Source organism: Chiloscyllium plagiosum, unplaced genomic scaffold (genome assembly GCF_037043375.1).
Source record: "Chiloscyllium plagiosum isolate Xiang-an unplaced genomic scaffold, Cpla_swu_hap1 HiC_scaffold_39, whole genome shotgun sequence".
NCBI classification, from domain to species: Eukaryota; Metazoa; Chordata; class Chondrichthyes; order Orectolobiformes; family Hemiscylliidae; genus Chiloscyllium; species Chiloscyllium plagiosum.
In genome coordinates, this window is record NW_028270177.1 from 15,727,653 (window position 1) to 15,745,847 (window position 18,195).

The 18,195-nt window shown below is 39.9% G+C and overlaps 1 protein-coding gene across 4 annotated transcripts in view; it reads right to left on the reverse strand.

Annotated features, from left to right (window-relative positions):
* Nucleotides 1-18,195, reverse strand: part of agbl1 (AGBL carboxypeptidase 1) — a 246,003-nt gene that overhangs the window by 136,349 nt on the left and 91,459 nt on the right. For all 4 annotated transcript variants that reach the window (XR_015753858.1, XM_087981474.1, XM_043677060.2 and 1 more), the window contains one exon: nt 4,348-4,435. Coding sequence is in view for 3 of the 4 variants with exons in the window: in XM_087981474.1 (XP_087837600.1) it covers nt 4,348-4,435 (88 nt within the window). In the remaining variant the exon portion in view is untranslated. The remainder of the gene's footprint in view (nt 1-4,347; nt 4,436-18,195) is intronic.

Consider the following 18,195-nt stretch of genomic DNA (forward strand, 5'->3'; position numbering starts at 1 on the left):
CACGGCACAGTGGCTCAGTGGTTAGCACTGCTGCCTCACAGCACCAGCGACCCGGGTTCGATTCCAGTCTTGGGCAACTATGTGGAGTTTGCACATTCTCCCTGTGTCTGCGTGGGTTTTCTCCAGGTGCTACGGTTTCCTCCCCCCACAATCCAAAGATGTGTAGGTTAGGTGAATTAGCCATGCTAAATTGCCATAGTGTAGGTTAGGTGCATTAGTCAGGGGTAGATATAAGGTAGGTGGAATGGGTCTGGGTGGGTTACTCTTCGGACGGTTGGTGTGGACTTGTTGAGCTGAAGAGCCTGTTTCCACACCGTAGAGATTCTTTCTGTGAAAGCTATAGATGAGAAGTTAATGGCTGCATTCCCGAAGGCTCTCAGTCAAAGTCAATGATCTTGTTGTTGAAATTGCTCCAATCACAAATAGAATGAAACTTCCTACAAATGGCTTCATACCTCCCTGGGATGGTGAACTTCTGAAAAGCATACATGGGCATGGGATATTTTATTTTTTTGAAACTCTTCCCGATGAAGAGTCACCAGACCTGAAACTTTGATTTCTTCCAGCAGATGCCCCCAGATGGGTTGAGTTTCTCCAGCAATTTCTGTTATTGTTTCAGATCTCCAACAACTGCAGCTCTTTGTTATATTTCAGCTCATTGCCTGCTTTGCTTAAGTTGTTGATCTTGTATTAAGCCAATTATGTTGTGTATGTGGATTTTCAGAAGCGGTTTCTCCCACATAAAGATGGCTGCATAAGGATCAGGCTCATGCAATAGATGGAAATGCATTAAACTTGGATAAACTTGGATTAATTAAAAGAAATCAAGCAGCTACATGAGAGAGATCAGCATTGGAAGTAGCGCTGTTAATTATTTTTATCAAAATGGATGCAGGGATTTACAGACTTATAGTTCATTTGTTGAATCATCAAGTTTCAGTCTGCTGGCAGAGTCCAGGATAATCTACAAGGATCTCATTAAATGTGATCCTAGAGAGTGAGGGTCACAGACAGAGTGGTTCTCAGAATTGATAGGAATTAAATTCCTACAAATTCATCAACAATCTCGAGATTTCTTTTTAAAAAAGACAAGAATCATGTTTGTCTTATAATGGGACTGATATGCTCTCACTCATCCAGACTCACTATGGAAGTACCTCAGCTTAGTATTTGGGACCCAACATCTTCAGGTATGTCATCAATAACCTTTCCTCCATCATAAGGTAAGAGGTTCACTGATAGAAAATGCCATGTTTGGCACTATTCACAACTCCTCAGACACTGAAGCATTTGTGTCCACATGCAGCTTGACCTGAACAATATTCAGACTGGGCTGACATGTGGCAAATTACATTCACACCTCACAAATTCCAGGCAATGATCATCACCAACAAGAGAGAATCAAACCACCACACCTTGACATTCAATGGCACTACCATCACGGAATCCCCCATTGTCAACACTCTGGGGTGATGATTGACCAGAAACTGAACCGGACCATCCATGTGAATATTCCAGCTCCCAAAAACAGATCAGGAGCTGGGGATTTGGCAATGAATCATTCAGCTTCTGACTCCTCAAAGCATAGTCCACCATCTACAATGCACATGTCAAGAGTGTGATGCTACACTTCCCACTTGTCTGGATAACTTCAGCTCCAACAACACTCAAAGCTTGACAGCATCTAGCACAAAGTAGCCCAGTTGATTGGCACCACATCCATAAGCATTCACTCCGACCACAATCAACATATCATGTCAACAGTGTGTACAATCTACAGGATGTACTCGAGCAACTCATCAAAGCTCTTTCGACAGCAACTTCCAAATGTGCACCTGCAACCACCTAGAAAAACAGATACATGGAAACACCTGTAAGTTCCTTCCAAGATACATACCATCCTGACTTGAAGAGATACTATCATTTCCAGCTGGATCAAAATGCTGCAGTGGTTCATGAAGGCAGCTCACTGCTAATTCCTCAAGGGCAAATAGGAATGAGCAATAAATTCTGACACAACAAGCTCCAACATCCTGCAAATGAATGGATAAAAATGTCCAATCCTAAAGCCATCAGTGCAAACCATTCCCAGGTCCATTTGTGATCTTACAACAATCAAAATGTGAAGAATGTTACATAAATTCAGAGAGTCATATCACTTTGATACACGTGACACTCATGTTCTTTCTCAAATTTCCTTTGACTTTCAATTTGGCCATTTTTAACAATGTTGGCAGAAACTGACAATCCTAATGAGGAGACCCATCTCAGAATTAAGTGCTTTATTTTTGAAAGTCACAATAATTTTCATAAGTTTCGGCATGGCAATGTTATACTTCCTGATTTTATCTTTATTTCAGATTTTATTCATGCATGGGATGCTGGTATTACTGAGGAGCTTGCACTTATTCCTCAACCCTAATTACCTAAAGGGTAGTTGAGGGTGAACTACATTGCAGTTGGTGTGGAATCACCTGTAGATCTTTCTCCTTCAAGGATGCCAGGATTGGAGGATTTGAGCTACAAGGAAAGGCTGAATAGGCTGGGGCTGTTTTCCCTGCAGCGATGGAGGCTGAGGGGTGACCTTATAGACATTTATAAAATCATGAGGGGCATAGAGAGGGTAAATAGACAACGTCTTTTCCCTGTAGTGGTGGAGTCCAGAACTAGAGGGCATAGATTTAGGGTGAGAGGAAAAAGATTTAAAAGGGACCCAAGGGGCAACCTTTTCACACAGAGGGTGCTGCGTGTAGGAATTAGCTGCCAGAGGAAGTGGTGGAGGCTGGTACAATTACAACATCTAAAAAGGCATCTGGATGGGTATATGGATAGGAAGGTTTAGAGGGATATGGGCCAAGTGCTGGCAAATGGGATTAGGTTAGGACATCTGGTTGGCATGGACAAGTTGGACAAAAGGGTCTGTTTCTGTGCTGTACATCTCTATGACTCTATGACATTAGTGAACCTGATGGTCTTTTTTAGCATAATTGACTGTTGGCTGCATGGTCATTATGGGACCAGCTTTTTAATGCAAACTTTTATTGAGTTAAAATTTCACCATTTACTACAAAGGGATTCAAACTCAAGTCCTCAGAACAATAATGTGGGATTGTGTTACTAATCCAGTAACATTTCCACAACACCACTAGTTTTCCAGGTTTTGTTTTCTCCCATTCCTAAATAAACTCCAGTATAAAATTGTTAATGGTAATAATTATACCTTAAACCCTTCCAAGCCGGTAAAAACTGTGTGACTATTTCCACATGTGTGTCATGATTAATGCACCTTCAGATTTTATATAGCTGACACATGGGTTTACCATCTCCCACCAGGGTAACAATGAAGGGATGGAGATCTACCATGAAGATTTTCTCAATCTTCAATCAATATTGTGGATTTCTTTCTCTTCCTTTGGCCCTACCAAATTTTACTCTTCACTGTTCAATATTTTTCATCAAAAATCTTCATTTTGTTCCTATGTTTGTCTTCCTCTTTAAAGAAGAGTTGGTTATTTTGTGTTTCTAAGTCTTCCCCATTTGTTATCAGCACTAATCAGCAATATAGCACCTTATGAAAAAAGCTAGGATCTCCTTCTGCTTAGAATACTTGCCACATGTACAGTAGCATCAAACAGTCCATGCAATAAAGTTGAAAATTTAACAAACTAAAAAATTTCATATTGGAAGGTATCATCATTTCTACTTGTGGTTTGCCATTATTGCTACAGTGAATAAAAACTGCAATCAGTCTTCACAAAGGAATGCTTAGAGAATGACCCATTAAAGGAAGGCAATGATGCCTCAAAATAGGCCACACAATCTTTAAAGAGACCACAGGAGAAGCATTCATTCACAAAACGCAAGACATCAAATGACAGCAGGCAAGTCAAGTGCCCACCTAATGTTGACAGAGGTAAAAGGAACTGAGGCAGCTATTATGTATGTATCAATTTCTGTGAGGGAGGTGTCACAATGTGAACAGGCAATGTCCATTTCGCAGCTGAAGAAGAATGAGCAGTATCCACAGAATGATGATCAGTCAGACACCACTGGGGCTGGAAAACATTTGGACAGTGACTACAAGAAGAGTGGGCAGTGCCTGACAGAAACAGGCATTCCATGTCACGAAGCTTACTTCCCTATTTCCTTGTTCAAAATATTGCTGAAAAGTCAAAGTTAAAATCAAGATAAAACTGTCAAAATTACTCCTTTAACACCAATCACTAAACATCACAAGCCCAGAAAACATATTTAATCAACTTAGCTTCAAGGGTGACTAATTGTCCTGGAATTTTATTACTTTGCATCTAACTTAAACTCTATAACAAATAACAGAAGAAAACGTACTTGTAATAGTAGATATCAGAACCCACACGAATCCAATGTGGTCTTCCACACAATGCCTCATGGACAGAGTACATCACTGGCTGCATACCTGCAACATAGCACATACAAGTATTAACTTAATTTGTAACAGAAAGTGTGTTGTATATTACGTAGTGTTCCATCAATTGAAGGGGAACTAAAGCTTATTCAGAATTTCTCTGATAGAACTGAATCCTCAAACAATCAATAGATTTGATTCCTTGAACCTTGATTAATCCAACTCCCTACTACTTGCAGAAACCCATCCCTTCAGATTCACAGTGAATCAACCATTCCAGCAACTTTAGAATTTTTTAGCAGCGTGGACAGCTCAACGCTGCTGTGTATGTGATATGGTTTGGAGATGCTAGTGTTGGACTAGGGTGTACAAAGTTAAAAATCACAACACCAGGTTATAGTCCAACAGGTATAATTGGAAGCACACTAGCTTTCGGAGCATCGCTCCTTCATCAGGTGATTGTCACAATCAACTGATGAAGGAGCGTCACTCCGAAAGCTAGTGTGCTTCCAATTAAACCTGTTGGACTATAACCTGGTGTTGTGTGATTTTTAACTGTGTATGAGATAGGTGTTTTTGCATGTGATCCTGACCTTTTCCATAATGTACTGATTAGCGCTGACGACAAATGGGGAAAACTTAAAAAAATCAAAAGTAACCAATTCTTATTTAAAGAGGAAGACAAACCTAGAGCACAAAAACAAAATGAAGTTTGTTAATGAAAAATATTTAGCGAAGAAGAGTAAAATTTCTCACACTCTTAGAACACAATCCATTCCATTGTATATGTGTCTAAAAGGGTTAACATTGATTGATGGAGTTAGCACCACCATCTGTGACAATAGCATGAGTCTCTGGGTAAAACAATAGGAGCTGACAGGAGACTGATCCGAGGCTAAGGTTCTTCCTGCAGTCTCTGTATTAATAAACATCATGTTATTGTAAACAATAAATTGTTGCACTAATGTAATAAATTTTAAGTTGTTTGCAACACTCTTCCAGTTGGACCAAAAAAGGTGGCTACCCTCATCCATGCACTACTACTTCAGGCTTGAAGAAACTCACGCACACACAACATGGTGGCAGTGTTAGACCCTGCCACAACATACTGCACTGCACTGACCAGCTCTAAGAGAGCTAAGAAAAATCAGTCTTAAGCTTTCATGAAATAACTAGAAAAAAATTCATGGCCCATAAGACTGTAATTACTGATAACAGCAAAGTCCACATCGCTCATAGTAACATCCAACATTTAAAAAAATTCAAAGAATAACACAGAAAACATTTCAGACCTGACAGTGAGGCTACTATAGTGAAATTCAGAAGAGACTGGAATGTTGTAGGCAACACGAGGTCAGGTAAAGTTACCATAAACCCAGAGAGCCACTCTTCCACTAGAGAGACAGAAAGATGACTGATGGCGTTTGACCTGAGGGTCAACACACCTCAGGCAAGGTGAGAGGTTGAGAAGGAGAGCCCTTCATGGTAAGCTCAGCTGGTGCGGAAGTTGAACCCATATTATTGGCATCAATCCCCAATGCAAACCAACCATCTGGGCAAGTGAGTTAACCAGCCCCTGAGCTGTGGTCAGATTTATTAAGTTTTTACTCCAGAGAAAATCATTCAGGTAGTGAGTAAAGCAGAGTTTTGGATGAAAAACAGATCAATTCTAAAAGGAGAGAATAAAACTTGGTACAGGAGCTCAATGGAATATCTTCATTGCCTAAGGTACAAACCACAAAGTAAAAAAACAAGAAAAGTCAATGCAGCAGATATCAGACACTAAAAGACATTGCCAATGCTGTGGACCAAAGAATCTTCACACAAACAGTGCCCAGTTTTAAAATATGACTGCTTGCATTGTGAGAAATGTGTCAAAGCAGGAAGTTGCCATAAAAAAGCAAAAGACCAAAGTAGTACCCATACAAAGAGATAATTGAAGTGGAACAGTCTTTAGTAGAAAATAACTTGAAAGTTTGCTTAAGGGAAATCAGTGAACCAGCCCAAGTATTTGGCAGGCAGATATTTATGTCAATGGGCATTTCACAAATGTCAAGTTAGACTCGGGAGCAAGTGTTACAATGTTATCAGATAGTGAGTTCCGGTTGACAAAATACTGAATACAGCCATAAGCAGCTCAGCTATATGGTTTGGAAAAATTATATTGAATGTTAAATGCTTGCTACAAGCTACTCTTCTACCTAGGGGACACCAAAAGATTACACGTAATTCACCACCAAGGATTTTCATGACTTAACAGAAGAATGGTATTGATCTCAAACTTACTCAGAAGTGAAAATATTATACACAAAATGTTAAGTCAAGTCAATATGAAATTATACTAGTCTTCAGAAACTCTCAGTGGAAATTAAACAAAAAAGTGAACCCTTAGGTTAGTTATGTTGAAATAATGAAAAGGTGAGACTATTGTGGTATGGCTGAGATGTTTTCTCCGCTATCAAAACTGAATAGCGTTCTGACTCCAAGTGGCAACAACATTTGAGACTAAATCCAAGTGAAAAGGCAGCAACTGAATCATTTCCATCACTTGAGATGATGTGCAATGATAGACCAACAATCGAACCATCTGCAAGTAAATGAAGTCAGATTGCTACACTGAACATTAAACAACTCTGCTCCAAACTAAAGCCTGTCGTTAGAAGCTGAGATAATTAGGAATGAAAAAGATCAAGCAAAATATCTGGCCTCTCCACTTTCCCAAAAAGTAGTAAGGAGTATCACATCAAGCAAGAAGTAATCTCCAAGTAACAAAAATGTGGGAGTGAACATGATGGTTTCACCAATAACTTGATCATTGAGAAGAAAGGTAAAAGCCTGCAATATTCAAGTAATTAGAGTAATGTTTGGATATTTCAGCACAAGGCTATATGTGAAATAGGGAAAGCATTCCATTGACACTAATGAAAAATGTGGTCCATATACAACGCTATACAACATCACTAACAAGAGATAAACCACATGCAAAGGTCCAACATCCTGCAAAGAAAATCAGCTTCTCTAGTAAGAACCACACAAGCAACTTCAAAAAGTCACTAATTTTTCATGAGAGAAATATAAAAAGTTAAAGACCCTCCAATTCAAGAAAATATTAAAGATCTCAGATCATCAGGGTGAAAATCTAAGTCTACCATCTTATTACCATCAAATTACCATTATGCCAAGTCTGAAGAGAACACATTTAGAATATTACTGAAATATTCAGATCATCTGAATTTATAAAGTCAAAATCTTTGGGAGAGATGGGATCATGTGAAATGTAAAACAATAATTGTACAAGGGAAAAAAGAATTGGGGAGGAGGAGTATAGGAGTCTGAAAAGATCTAAAAAGCTTAATGCGTGATTGAATGCAACAAGCACCACATAATTTGATGGCATCTTGAGAATTTGAACAGAGTAATGAAGGAGCCGGTAGTAACACAAGTCATATTCACATAACCGGTAAATAGTTGTAATAAAGTTTGTATTGTTTTCCCAGTAAGAATTTTCATGCCAAACCATTTAGGGGCTGAATGAACCCAAAGACTCAACACATTCCACACTCAGTGCCTGTGCTGAGTGAATTTTAAAGTGTTAGTCCTCACTAGATATAAATTCTACTTTCTAAACTTTACAACTCTATATTTTCTTCAGTCTTAGTGTGGAATGCTCTGGTAGATTTCTTTGAAAGCGAAAAAGAACAGTCATTGAATTTTGATCCAAATTTGCAAAACTTTTCTGAGTTTTTTAAAATTCATGCCAAACCATATTGTTTTGTTTTGAAACACTCTGACTCACATGAAAAGAGAAAGAACAAGATGAAACTACACATTTATCATTAAACTGTGTGTAAGTGTGCCAGATCCTTGAATCATGTTAACAGTTAGAACATATCTCTTCACTCCAGTCAGTTAGCGTAAGCAATAGAACTGTCTTCATGAAAGTCAATATTAACAGTTCCTGCTTCATGTTTGAGTAAATGGTTTTGCCAATATCACACTGTTGCTTATTGTGAAATCGCATTATGACTGTAGCATCAAATTTTATGGAAAATTTTGAAATTCAGCAGTCAATCTCTAGTTCAAGAGATGTGTACACTAATTGTCAACAACATTAATATAACTATGTCACATTATGTGAAGCCCATTTAAAGTATAAATGATTTGATGTGGTTTCAAATCCATTTTAACATTTAGACAAAGGAATTTGTCCACAACAGTTGAACTACATGAATATAAATTTACTTCAACAACACAATCCCCTCAAGCTGCTGAATTATGAAACTGCTGTGAAACCAGAGTTAGTGAGATGCATGAAAACATGAAGTGTCGAAAACCATATTAAACTCCAACACACTGCAGACAGATCAACAATGTATTTTATTTATGGGTAAAAGTGCATGTATTGTATTGAGTACCTCACTGTTACAGTGTATAAATATTTATCATAATAATTCATCTTGCACTGTAAGTTCAAAAGTATAGTAGTTACAAGTACATGAATCAAAAGAGTATATTCCAGAGACAGCATACCTACAGCTATGCAAATTATAAACTGCACATGACATATAGCTAATGCCACAGTACATAAAGCCACAGAATATAATGCTGCAGTAACCAGACTATCAACTTGAGCCAAGAATGATCAGTTTAAAAAAATGCTTACTATGTAAATATTCAAGTAAACAGCTCAAACCAAGTCATGCTGCAAAATGGTTTTGAGAAAAATGGCCTTAAAAACCAACCTTTATGGCTTTCATTCTATTGGGGATAGGGTGTTAGTGCTTCAATAAAGAGCAATATGAAATGAGATGGTAAAAACACATCAATGCAGGTTTACCATTTCTCAAATTTGATTTACAAACATATGGAATAGGAGCAGAAGTCCACCATTTGGTCCCTGGGTCCTGTCCACTATTCAATAAGATCATGGCTGATCGGTCTGTGCTTTGAGTTCCACACTCCCTTCTGCCCCACTAATCTGTGATTCACTTGTGTAGCAGTATCCATCCATCTCCACTTTCAAAATGTTCAATGGCCCACCTTCCACCACCTTCTGCAGCAGAGAGTTCCAAAGTCACAGTCCTCTGACTGAATAAGACTTCTCTTCAAAAAACCAAAGAACTGCAGATGCTGGAAATCAGAAACACAGAGAAACTGCTGGGAACACTCAGCAGGTCTGACAGCATCTGTGGAGAGAAAGCAGAGTTAACGTTTCGGGTCCAGTGACTCTTCTTCAGAACATTCTGAGATGCTGCCAGACTTGATGAGCTTTTCCAGGAATTTCTGGTTGTTTTTAAGATTTCTCTTCATCTCTGTTCAAAAGGGCAACCCTTAATTTTAAAACAGGACTCACCAACCAGCTGAACCATCCCCTCCACATTTACCTTGTTAACACTCTTCAGAATTTTATACACTCCAATCAAGTCACCTCTCACTCTTCAAAACTCTTCATAACAAGCCCAGTTTGTTCAACCATTCCTCATAACACAACCATTCTTTTCCCAGATGTCAATGTTGCAAATGTTCTCTCTATCCCTTCAATGCTCTTACATCCTTCTTTCAATATGGAAAGCAAAACTGCACACAGTGTTCAAAATATGGACTCGAGTGATGGCCCGTTTGAATGAAGCATAATATTCTTACCTTGATGTTCAATTCCTCTCATAGAGGTTAGTATCCATTTCATCTTCTAATTACTTGCTCTAATTACATCACTCAGTACCTGAGAATTCTGCTATTGTTTTCTGTTGTGCCTGCCAAAGTGAACATTTCACATTTTTCCACATTACACTCCAACTCCAGACTCAACCTATCGATACCTGTTTGCATCCTCTTTTTGCCCTCTTCACAATATGTTTTCCAACCTATATCTGCAAACTTAGCTACCACTTAACTTCACTCCCCTCATCTAAGTTGTTGATGTGAATTGTAAAATGCTAAGAACCCTGAACAGACCCGTACAGAATTCCACTCCTCACTTCTTGCCGATCAGAGAAAAACGCTCATTAATCCATTTGCACAGTTTTCTGTCAGCCAGACAACTTTCTGTGTTAATATGTTACCTCCTACTCATACTTTGCTCATTGACATTTTATGTGGTGGCTTCTGAAACTTTAAGTACTGAACATAAATAAATTCCCCTTGTTATGGACTCCCTCAAAACATTTCAAGAAAGTAGCCCAGACCCTAACTTTGTTAGTTGTTTTAGGCTGGTGTAACAGGGATATTCCAGGAGAGATGCAGCTGGTCAAATCACTTAGTTTTGAACAAAACAGAATTTATTTACAAGATTATTGAATGAAACACAAACAAAAGAGAAGAGAATACTAAGTAACGTAACCTATCCAAAAACCAACAGATCATCCCAACTTAATGATGCTGTTCCAAATACTTGTAACAATCTCCCTTTCCACAAAAGGTAAAACCAAACACAGCATCTTACAGGAAAGATGTCAGAGAGAGAGAGAGGATCAGCCTGGACCTGCTTCTCTTGAGCCCAGCAGCTTCCCAATACCACTGACTTACTGCCAAAACCAAACCAGAGAAAAGCTGAGCTGGGAGAATCAGCTGCTCCATTTTAATTGTAGAAGATTTTTTCTTAAATCTTGAAAGCCGTTTTCTTGAGGCAGTATCTGTTAGCTATAAACAAATTGGCCCTAAAACCCTTCCAAGTGCAGACTTTCAGAGTCTGTGTCTTTTACGACCTCCTGAAAAAAAAGCCAAGGACACTATAAGTTTGTTAAAGGAGCAACACTTCCCCCCCTTAAAAGTAATGAACAATCAAAATCCAAAGATGATTTATTTCTTAATTGTTAAGTGTTACTACTTGACAACACACATATACATTATATTGACTATAAACGTGTAAACATGCACAACTACATTCTGTTTTAGTCTGTTTTACTCCTGCCACCAACACCTCCTGTCTCTCATTCGAGTTTCAACAATGCGTCGACAATCACATTTGCTCATCCTGCCACATGCACAATTTTCAAATTGAACAGCTGAAACAACAAGCACCATCTAAACAGTCTGGCATTTTTGACCTTACATTTTTCCACAATCTTCAATGGACTATGGTCAGTGTGTTTGATTGTCTGAGATATGTTACTGGTAACATAAACATTGAAATGCTGTAACGCTAACACCAAGCTCAAAGTCTCCTTCTCAACTCTCAAATATTTCTGCTGATGAATTTTCAGTTTCCTGGACAAATATCAGATAGGTCCTTTTATCTTCTCGTCATCTTCCTGCAAGAGTACAGCACCGACACCCACACCCACATCACTAGCATCGATAGCCATTTTGCGTGACTTTGCATAATTATGTATGGCTAATACTGGGGCAGTGGTTAACACAGCTTTCAGACTGTCAAATGCCTTCTGACAGTCTGCTGTCCACTGAAACTTTTTGCCTTTCTTTAGCAATTCAGTGGGTAGAGCAGTCAGACTGCTAAAATTTGGTCCGAATTTTCGATAAAACCCACTCAATCCCAGGAATCATAGTACTGCTCTTTTTGTTGATCATATGGGAAATTCACAACTACCTTTGTTTTTGCATCCCATGGGGCCATTTGTCCATCTCTAATAACATGGCCCTAGAAGGTGACTTGGACTTTCGCAAATCACGTTTTACCAGGCTTATCACCAAACCTGCCTCCCGAAGTCGATCGAACAAGTCTAATAAATATTGTAAATGTTCCTTCCATGTGTGTGACTAAAAATCACCAGGTCATCAATGTATATGACACAATTGGGCAATCCAACAATGACCTCATTGGTTAGTCTCTGAAATGTGGATGAAGCATTTTTCATACCAAATGGCATGACTTTAAACTGATATCATCCATTTGGCATTACAAAAGCCAAAATTGCCTTCACTCTTTCTGACACAGTTACCTGCCAGAATCCTCTGAGCAAGTCCAACTTAGAAATATAAGCTCCTTGTCCCACCTTTTCAACACAGCCTTCCAAACGCGGAATCAAATATGCATCAGTCATTGTAACTGCATTGACTTTGCGATGGTCCACACACAACCTTTAGGCACCTTTTGGTTTTGGCACCATTACTATGGGTGAGCTCTAGTCACTGTCGGCATTCAATCTCCTTTTGATCCTGTGCCAATTTTAGATGGTTATATCTATAAGGATGTTGCTTCATCGGCACATCATCGCCTATATCTACATTGTGCATAATTAGGTTAGTACTTCCCAGTTTATTTCTACGTAGCTCCCCATGTGATGGTAATAACTCTTTCAGGTCATTTTGGTTTTCCTCTGGAAGATAACTCAATAATTTATCCCAATTTTTCACAAATTCGTCATTGTCCAATTTAATTTGAAGAATGTCCAATTCAGAATTGATTCTTCCCTCTGTGTCGTAACCAATAACACATTCGCCTCCTGCTTTCCTTCACTGTCAAAATAGCCTCTGAGCATATTCACATGACACACTCTGCGAGGTTTCTTTCTGTCTGGAGTCCTTATCAAATAGTTTACCTCACTCAATTTCCTTTTGACTTGATAAGGTCCAGTAAACCTGGCTTTTAAAGGTTCACCTATCACTGGAAATAACACTAACACTTTATTTCCAAAAGCAAACTTGTGAGTTTTTGATTTCCTGTCTGCTTCCTGTTTCATGAGGAAAAGGGTTATGGATAGGATGAGTCAGCTGACCACGGCATCATGGTGCAGAAGGCCACTCAAGGAGGGGAGCAAAAAGACAAGTAGTTGTTATACGGGATTCTATAATTAGGGGGACAGATAGTATCCTTTGCAAACTGGATCAGGAGTCCCGCATGGTGTGTTGCCTGCCTGGTGCCAGGGTGCAGGACATCTCTGACCAGCTTGAAAGGATATTGGAGCAGGAGGGAGAGGTTCCAGTTGTTGTGGTCCACATTGGCACAAACACTATAGGCAAGGCGAGGAAGGAGGACCTGTTTGGGGAGTATCAAGCACTAGGAAGGAAATTGAAGAACAGGTCCTTGAGGGTCATAATCTCTGGATTACTACCCAAGCCAAATGCTAATTGGCACAGGGATAAGAAAGTTAGGGAAGTAAACACGTGGCTAAGTGATTTGTGTGGGAAAGAGGGATTCCATTTCATGGGACATTGGCATCAGTTTTGGAACTGGAGGGATTTGTACCGATGGAACGGTCTTCACCTGAACCGATCTGGAACCAGTATTCTGACGAAAAGGATAAATACGGTGGTCACTAGGACTTCAAACTTGTGAGTCGGGGGGGGGGGGGGGGGGGGGTAGGGAGAGGGAAAGTAACAGAGTATGGAGTCAAGTAGAAAGATAAGCAGCAGGTAAGCATGTGTGCAGCGTTTAAGTTCAAGACAAGCTAGGAATGAAGCAAAAGGCAAGGATAACTTAGGATATACTACGAGAGGTGATGGAAATAATGAGGATAAGAAAATTAGCATTAAGGTGCTTTACCTGAATGCTCGTAGTATTCATAACAAAGTAGATGAATTAACAGCAGAGATCATCGTGAATGATTATGATGTGGTAGGCATCACAGAGACATGGTTGCAGGGGGTTCAGGACTGAGAATTAAACATCCAAGGATTTACAACTTATCGAAAAGACAGGGAGGTGGGCAGAGGGGGCTGGGGTGCCTTGTTAGTTAAAAATGAAATTAAATCTATGGCACTGAATGACATAGGGTCAGATGATATGGAGTCTGTGTGGGTGGAGTTGAGGAACCACAAAGGCAAAAAAATCATAATGGGAGTTATGTACAGACCTCCTAACAGTGGTCAGGATCAGGGGCGCAAGATGTACCAGGAAATAGATAGGGCATGTCAGAAAGGCAGAGTCATGGTGATCATGGAGGACTTCAATATGCACAGAGACTGGGTGAATAATGTTGCCGGTGAATCCAAAGAAAGGGAATTCATGAAATGCTTACAGAATGGCTTTTTGGAACAGCTCTAATGGAGCCCACAAGCGAGCAGGCTATTCTGGACTTAAAGTTGGGCTCATTACCTAACATTATAAAAGATCTTAAAGTAAAGGAACACTTAGGAGGCAGCAATCATAATATGGTAGAGTTCAGTCTGCAGTTTGAACGAGAGAAGGCCAAATCAGATGTAATAGTGTTACAATTTAATAAAGGTAATTACAGGGGCAAGGGAGAGGAACTGACGAAAATTGACTGGAAGCAGAGCCTAGTGGGGAAGACAGTAGAGCAACAATGGCAGGAGTTTCTGGTGTAACTGAGGACACAGTATGGAGGTTCATCCCAAAGAAAAGAAAGATTATCCGATGGGGGATTAGAGAGCCATGGCTGACAAAGGAAGTCAGGAAATGTATCATAGAAAAAGAGAGAGCCTATAAACATTGGGAAATCAGAAGATTGGGAAGACTACAAAAACAAACAGAGGATAACAAAAAGAGAAATAAGAAAGAAGATGATCAAATATGAAGGTAAACTATCCAGTAATATTAGAAATGATAGTAAAAGTTTCTTTCAATACATAAGAAACAAACAAAAAGCAAAAGTAGAAATTGGGCCACTCCAAATTGATGCAAGAAGGCTAGTGATAGGAGATAAGGAAATAGCTGAAGAACTTAATAAATACTTTGTGTCAGTCTTCACAGTGGAAGACATGAGTAATATCCCAACAATTAAGGAAAGTCAGAGGGCAGAGTTGAGTATGTTAGCCATTACAAAAGAGAAAGTGCTAGAAAAGCTAAAAGGTCTAAAAATAAATAAATCTCCTGGCGCGACTGGGCTATATCCTAGAGATCTGAGGTAGGTGGCTGAAGAAATAATGGGGGCATTGGCTGTGATCTTTCAAAAATCACTGAAGCTCCAGAGGATTGGAAAATCGCTGTTGTAACCCACTTGTTCAAGAAAGGATCAAGACAAAATATGGAAACTATCGGCCGATTAGCCTAACCTCAGTTATATGTAAAATTCTAGAATCCATCATTAATTCTAAATTCTTGGAAGTGCAGGGTTGGATTAGAACAAGTCAGCATGGATTTAGTAAGGTCATGCCTGACAAGCCTGTTAAAATTCTTTGAAGAGGTAACAAGAAAGTTAGACCAGGGAAACCCAGTGGATGTTATCTACCTAGACTTCCAAAAGGCCCTTGATAAGGTGCCTTATGGGAGGCCCCTGAGTAAGGTGAGGGCCCATGGTGTTCGAGGTGAGCTGCAGCTGTTCACTTTATATATTAATGATCTGGATGAAGGAACTGGGGGCATTCTGGCGAAGTTCGCCGATGATACGAAGTTAGGCGGACAGGCAGGTGGGGAGGCTGCAAAAAGATTTAGACAGTTTAGGAAAGTGGTCCAAGAAATGGCTGATGAAATTCAATGTGAGCAAATGCGAGGTCTTGCAGTTTGGAAAAAAGAACACTGGCATAGACTATTTTCTAAATGGTGAGAAAATTCATAAAGCCTCAGTACAAAGGGATCTGGGAGTGCTAGTCCAGGATTCTTGAAAGGTTGACTTGCAGGTTGAGTCCATGATTAAGAAAGCAAATGTAATGTTGTCATTTATCTCAAGAGGGTTGTAATGTAAAAGCAGCAATGTGTTACTGAGACTTTATAGAGCTCCGGTTAGTCCTATTTAGAATACTGTGTCCAGTTTTGGTCACACTTACAGTTTTATGTCTTATGGTCTCATTGCAACCTAGAACAGCCCTCCACAGTATTCACCACTCCACCAACTTTCATGTCATCAGGAAACTTAATAACCCTCCCTTCCACTTCCTCATCCAAAACATTTATAAAAATCACAAACTGATCCCTGCAGAACACCACTGGTCACCAATCTCCAGGTTGAATAATTTCCATCTACTACCAATCTCTGTCTTCTATGGACCAGCCAATTTTGTATCCAGACAGCCAGATTTCTCTGAATCCCATGCCGCCTTACTTTCTGAACGAGCCTACCATGAGGAACCTTATCGATAACCTTACTAAAATCCATGTACACCATATCGACTGCTCTACCTTCATCAATGTGTTTTGTCACATTCTCAAAGAATCCAATAAAGGTTTGTGAGGCATGACCTGCCCCTCACAAAGCCACGCTGACTATTTCTAATCAAGCTAGGGATTCCATGAATTATGAATCCTGTCTCTCAAAATCCTCTCCAATAATTTGCCCAATACAGACGTAAAACTGCCTGGTCTGTAATTCCCAGGATTATTCCTATTCCCTTTCTTGAACAAGGGAATAACATTTGCCACCCTCCAATCATCCGGCACTATTTCAGTGGACAGTGTGGATGCAAATATCATTCCCAAATGTGCAGCAATCTCTCCCTTCACTTCCTTTGGAAATCTTGGGTATATTTTGTCTGGTCCAGGGGACTTCTCTATCCTTACCTTTTTCAAAATTTTCAGCACATCTTCCTTCTTAATATCTTAATTCAAAATAAAATTCCAAATAAACTGAATGAAAGGTGAACAGTTGCTAGCAGGGGCACTGTAGCAAAATCAAAAGTTCAAATGAAATTTTAAAGTTTAAATTAAAATATAATTATGGGTGTAGACAATGTACTCTAGTTCAACATAGTTTGCCAATGAATTCTGTATGTTCCCTATCCAAGGCGACCACGTACGGACAAAGCCTGTAATTATTTTCTTCTTATTAGCCTACCTTTCCAGGATATCTTCAGCTCCAGCAAGAGAGTTCATATCACCACCAGCCCAATAGGTTATCACCAACATGTGCCACCTCTGGCCATGCAGGGAACACTTAGAAGAAATGCAAACTTAGAAATCTGCAGACACACACAATCATATACTTTGGTGAGAAATGAGAAAGCGCATTGAACGCAAAGAAATATTCATCATAAGAGTTCAGTAAAAAAAACTGTCTCTGGAGGTCTAACCAGGCCGTATGGAATGATTAGAATCTTTATTTTAAGGGCACTAACATTCAGTTGGCAATAGCCCTTTGCTCAGTGTAGAAATTTCACTCCCAAGATTGAAGATAATGAATTAGAAGCTCGCTTCATAGAATCATCAAATGGTTGTATCAGGGTCAGAGACGATTTAGTTGCGCTTTTCCAGCAACATATTTTCAGCTCTGATCTCCAGCATCTGCAGTCCTCACTTTCTCCTCAGAGACGATTTAGCCTAATGTGACCCCCCCGCATCCCCCCCCCCCCAGCTCTCTGTAAGAGCACCTCAGCTCGGCCCATTCCCTCACACTTTACCAGTAGCCAACTTTTTTTCACATCTCTTCAGATGTTTATATAGTCCCATGAAGAAAGCTTTGGTCATGTTTTCCACCAAAACACACTTAAGCAGCACATTCTGAATTGCAAACATTCATAGCATAAAAAGTTCCTTTTTCTTATGTCACTGCAGTGCCTCTGGTTGGTTACATTAAATCGGGCTGAAAATGTGTTGCTGGAAAAGCACAGCAGGTCAGGCAGCATCCAAGGAGCAGGAGAATCGACGTTTCAGGCATGAGCCCTTCTTCAGGAATTCCTGAAGAAGGGCTCATGCCTGAAACGTCGATTCTCCTGCTCCTTGGATGCTGCCTGACCTGCTGCGCTTTTCCAGCAACACATTTTCAGCTCTGACCTCCAGCATCTGCAGTCCTCACTTTCCCCTACATTAAATCAGGCGCCATGAGTTCTCCATCTCTCCAGACAGAGCCAGTGAGCAGGTTGGGAGAGGTGGGGGGGGGGGGGGGGGGGGGTTGCAGGTGGTGGCAGAGTCTGAATCTCGGGTTGGCATCCACATTTAACAGGAAAAGAAGCCTCTTCACCACATCAGGTAGGGTATTTGAAATACAAGTCAGGCTCAGAACATTCTGACATTACAGCCCTCT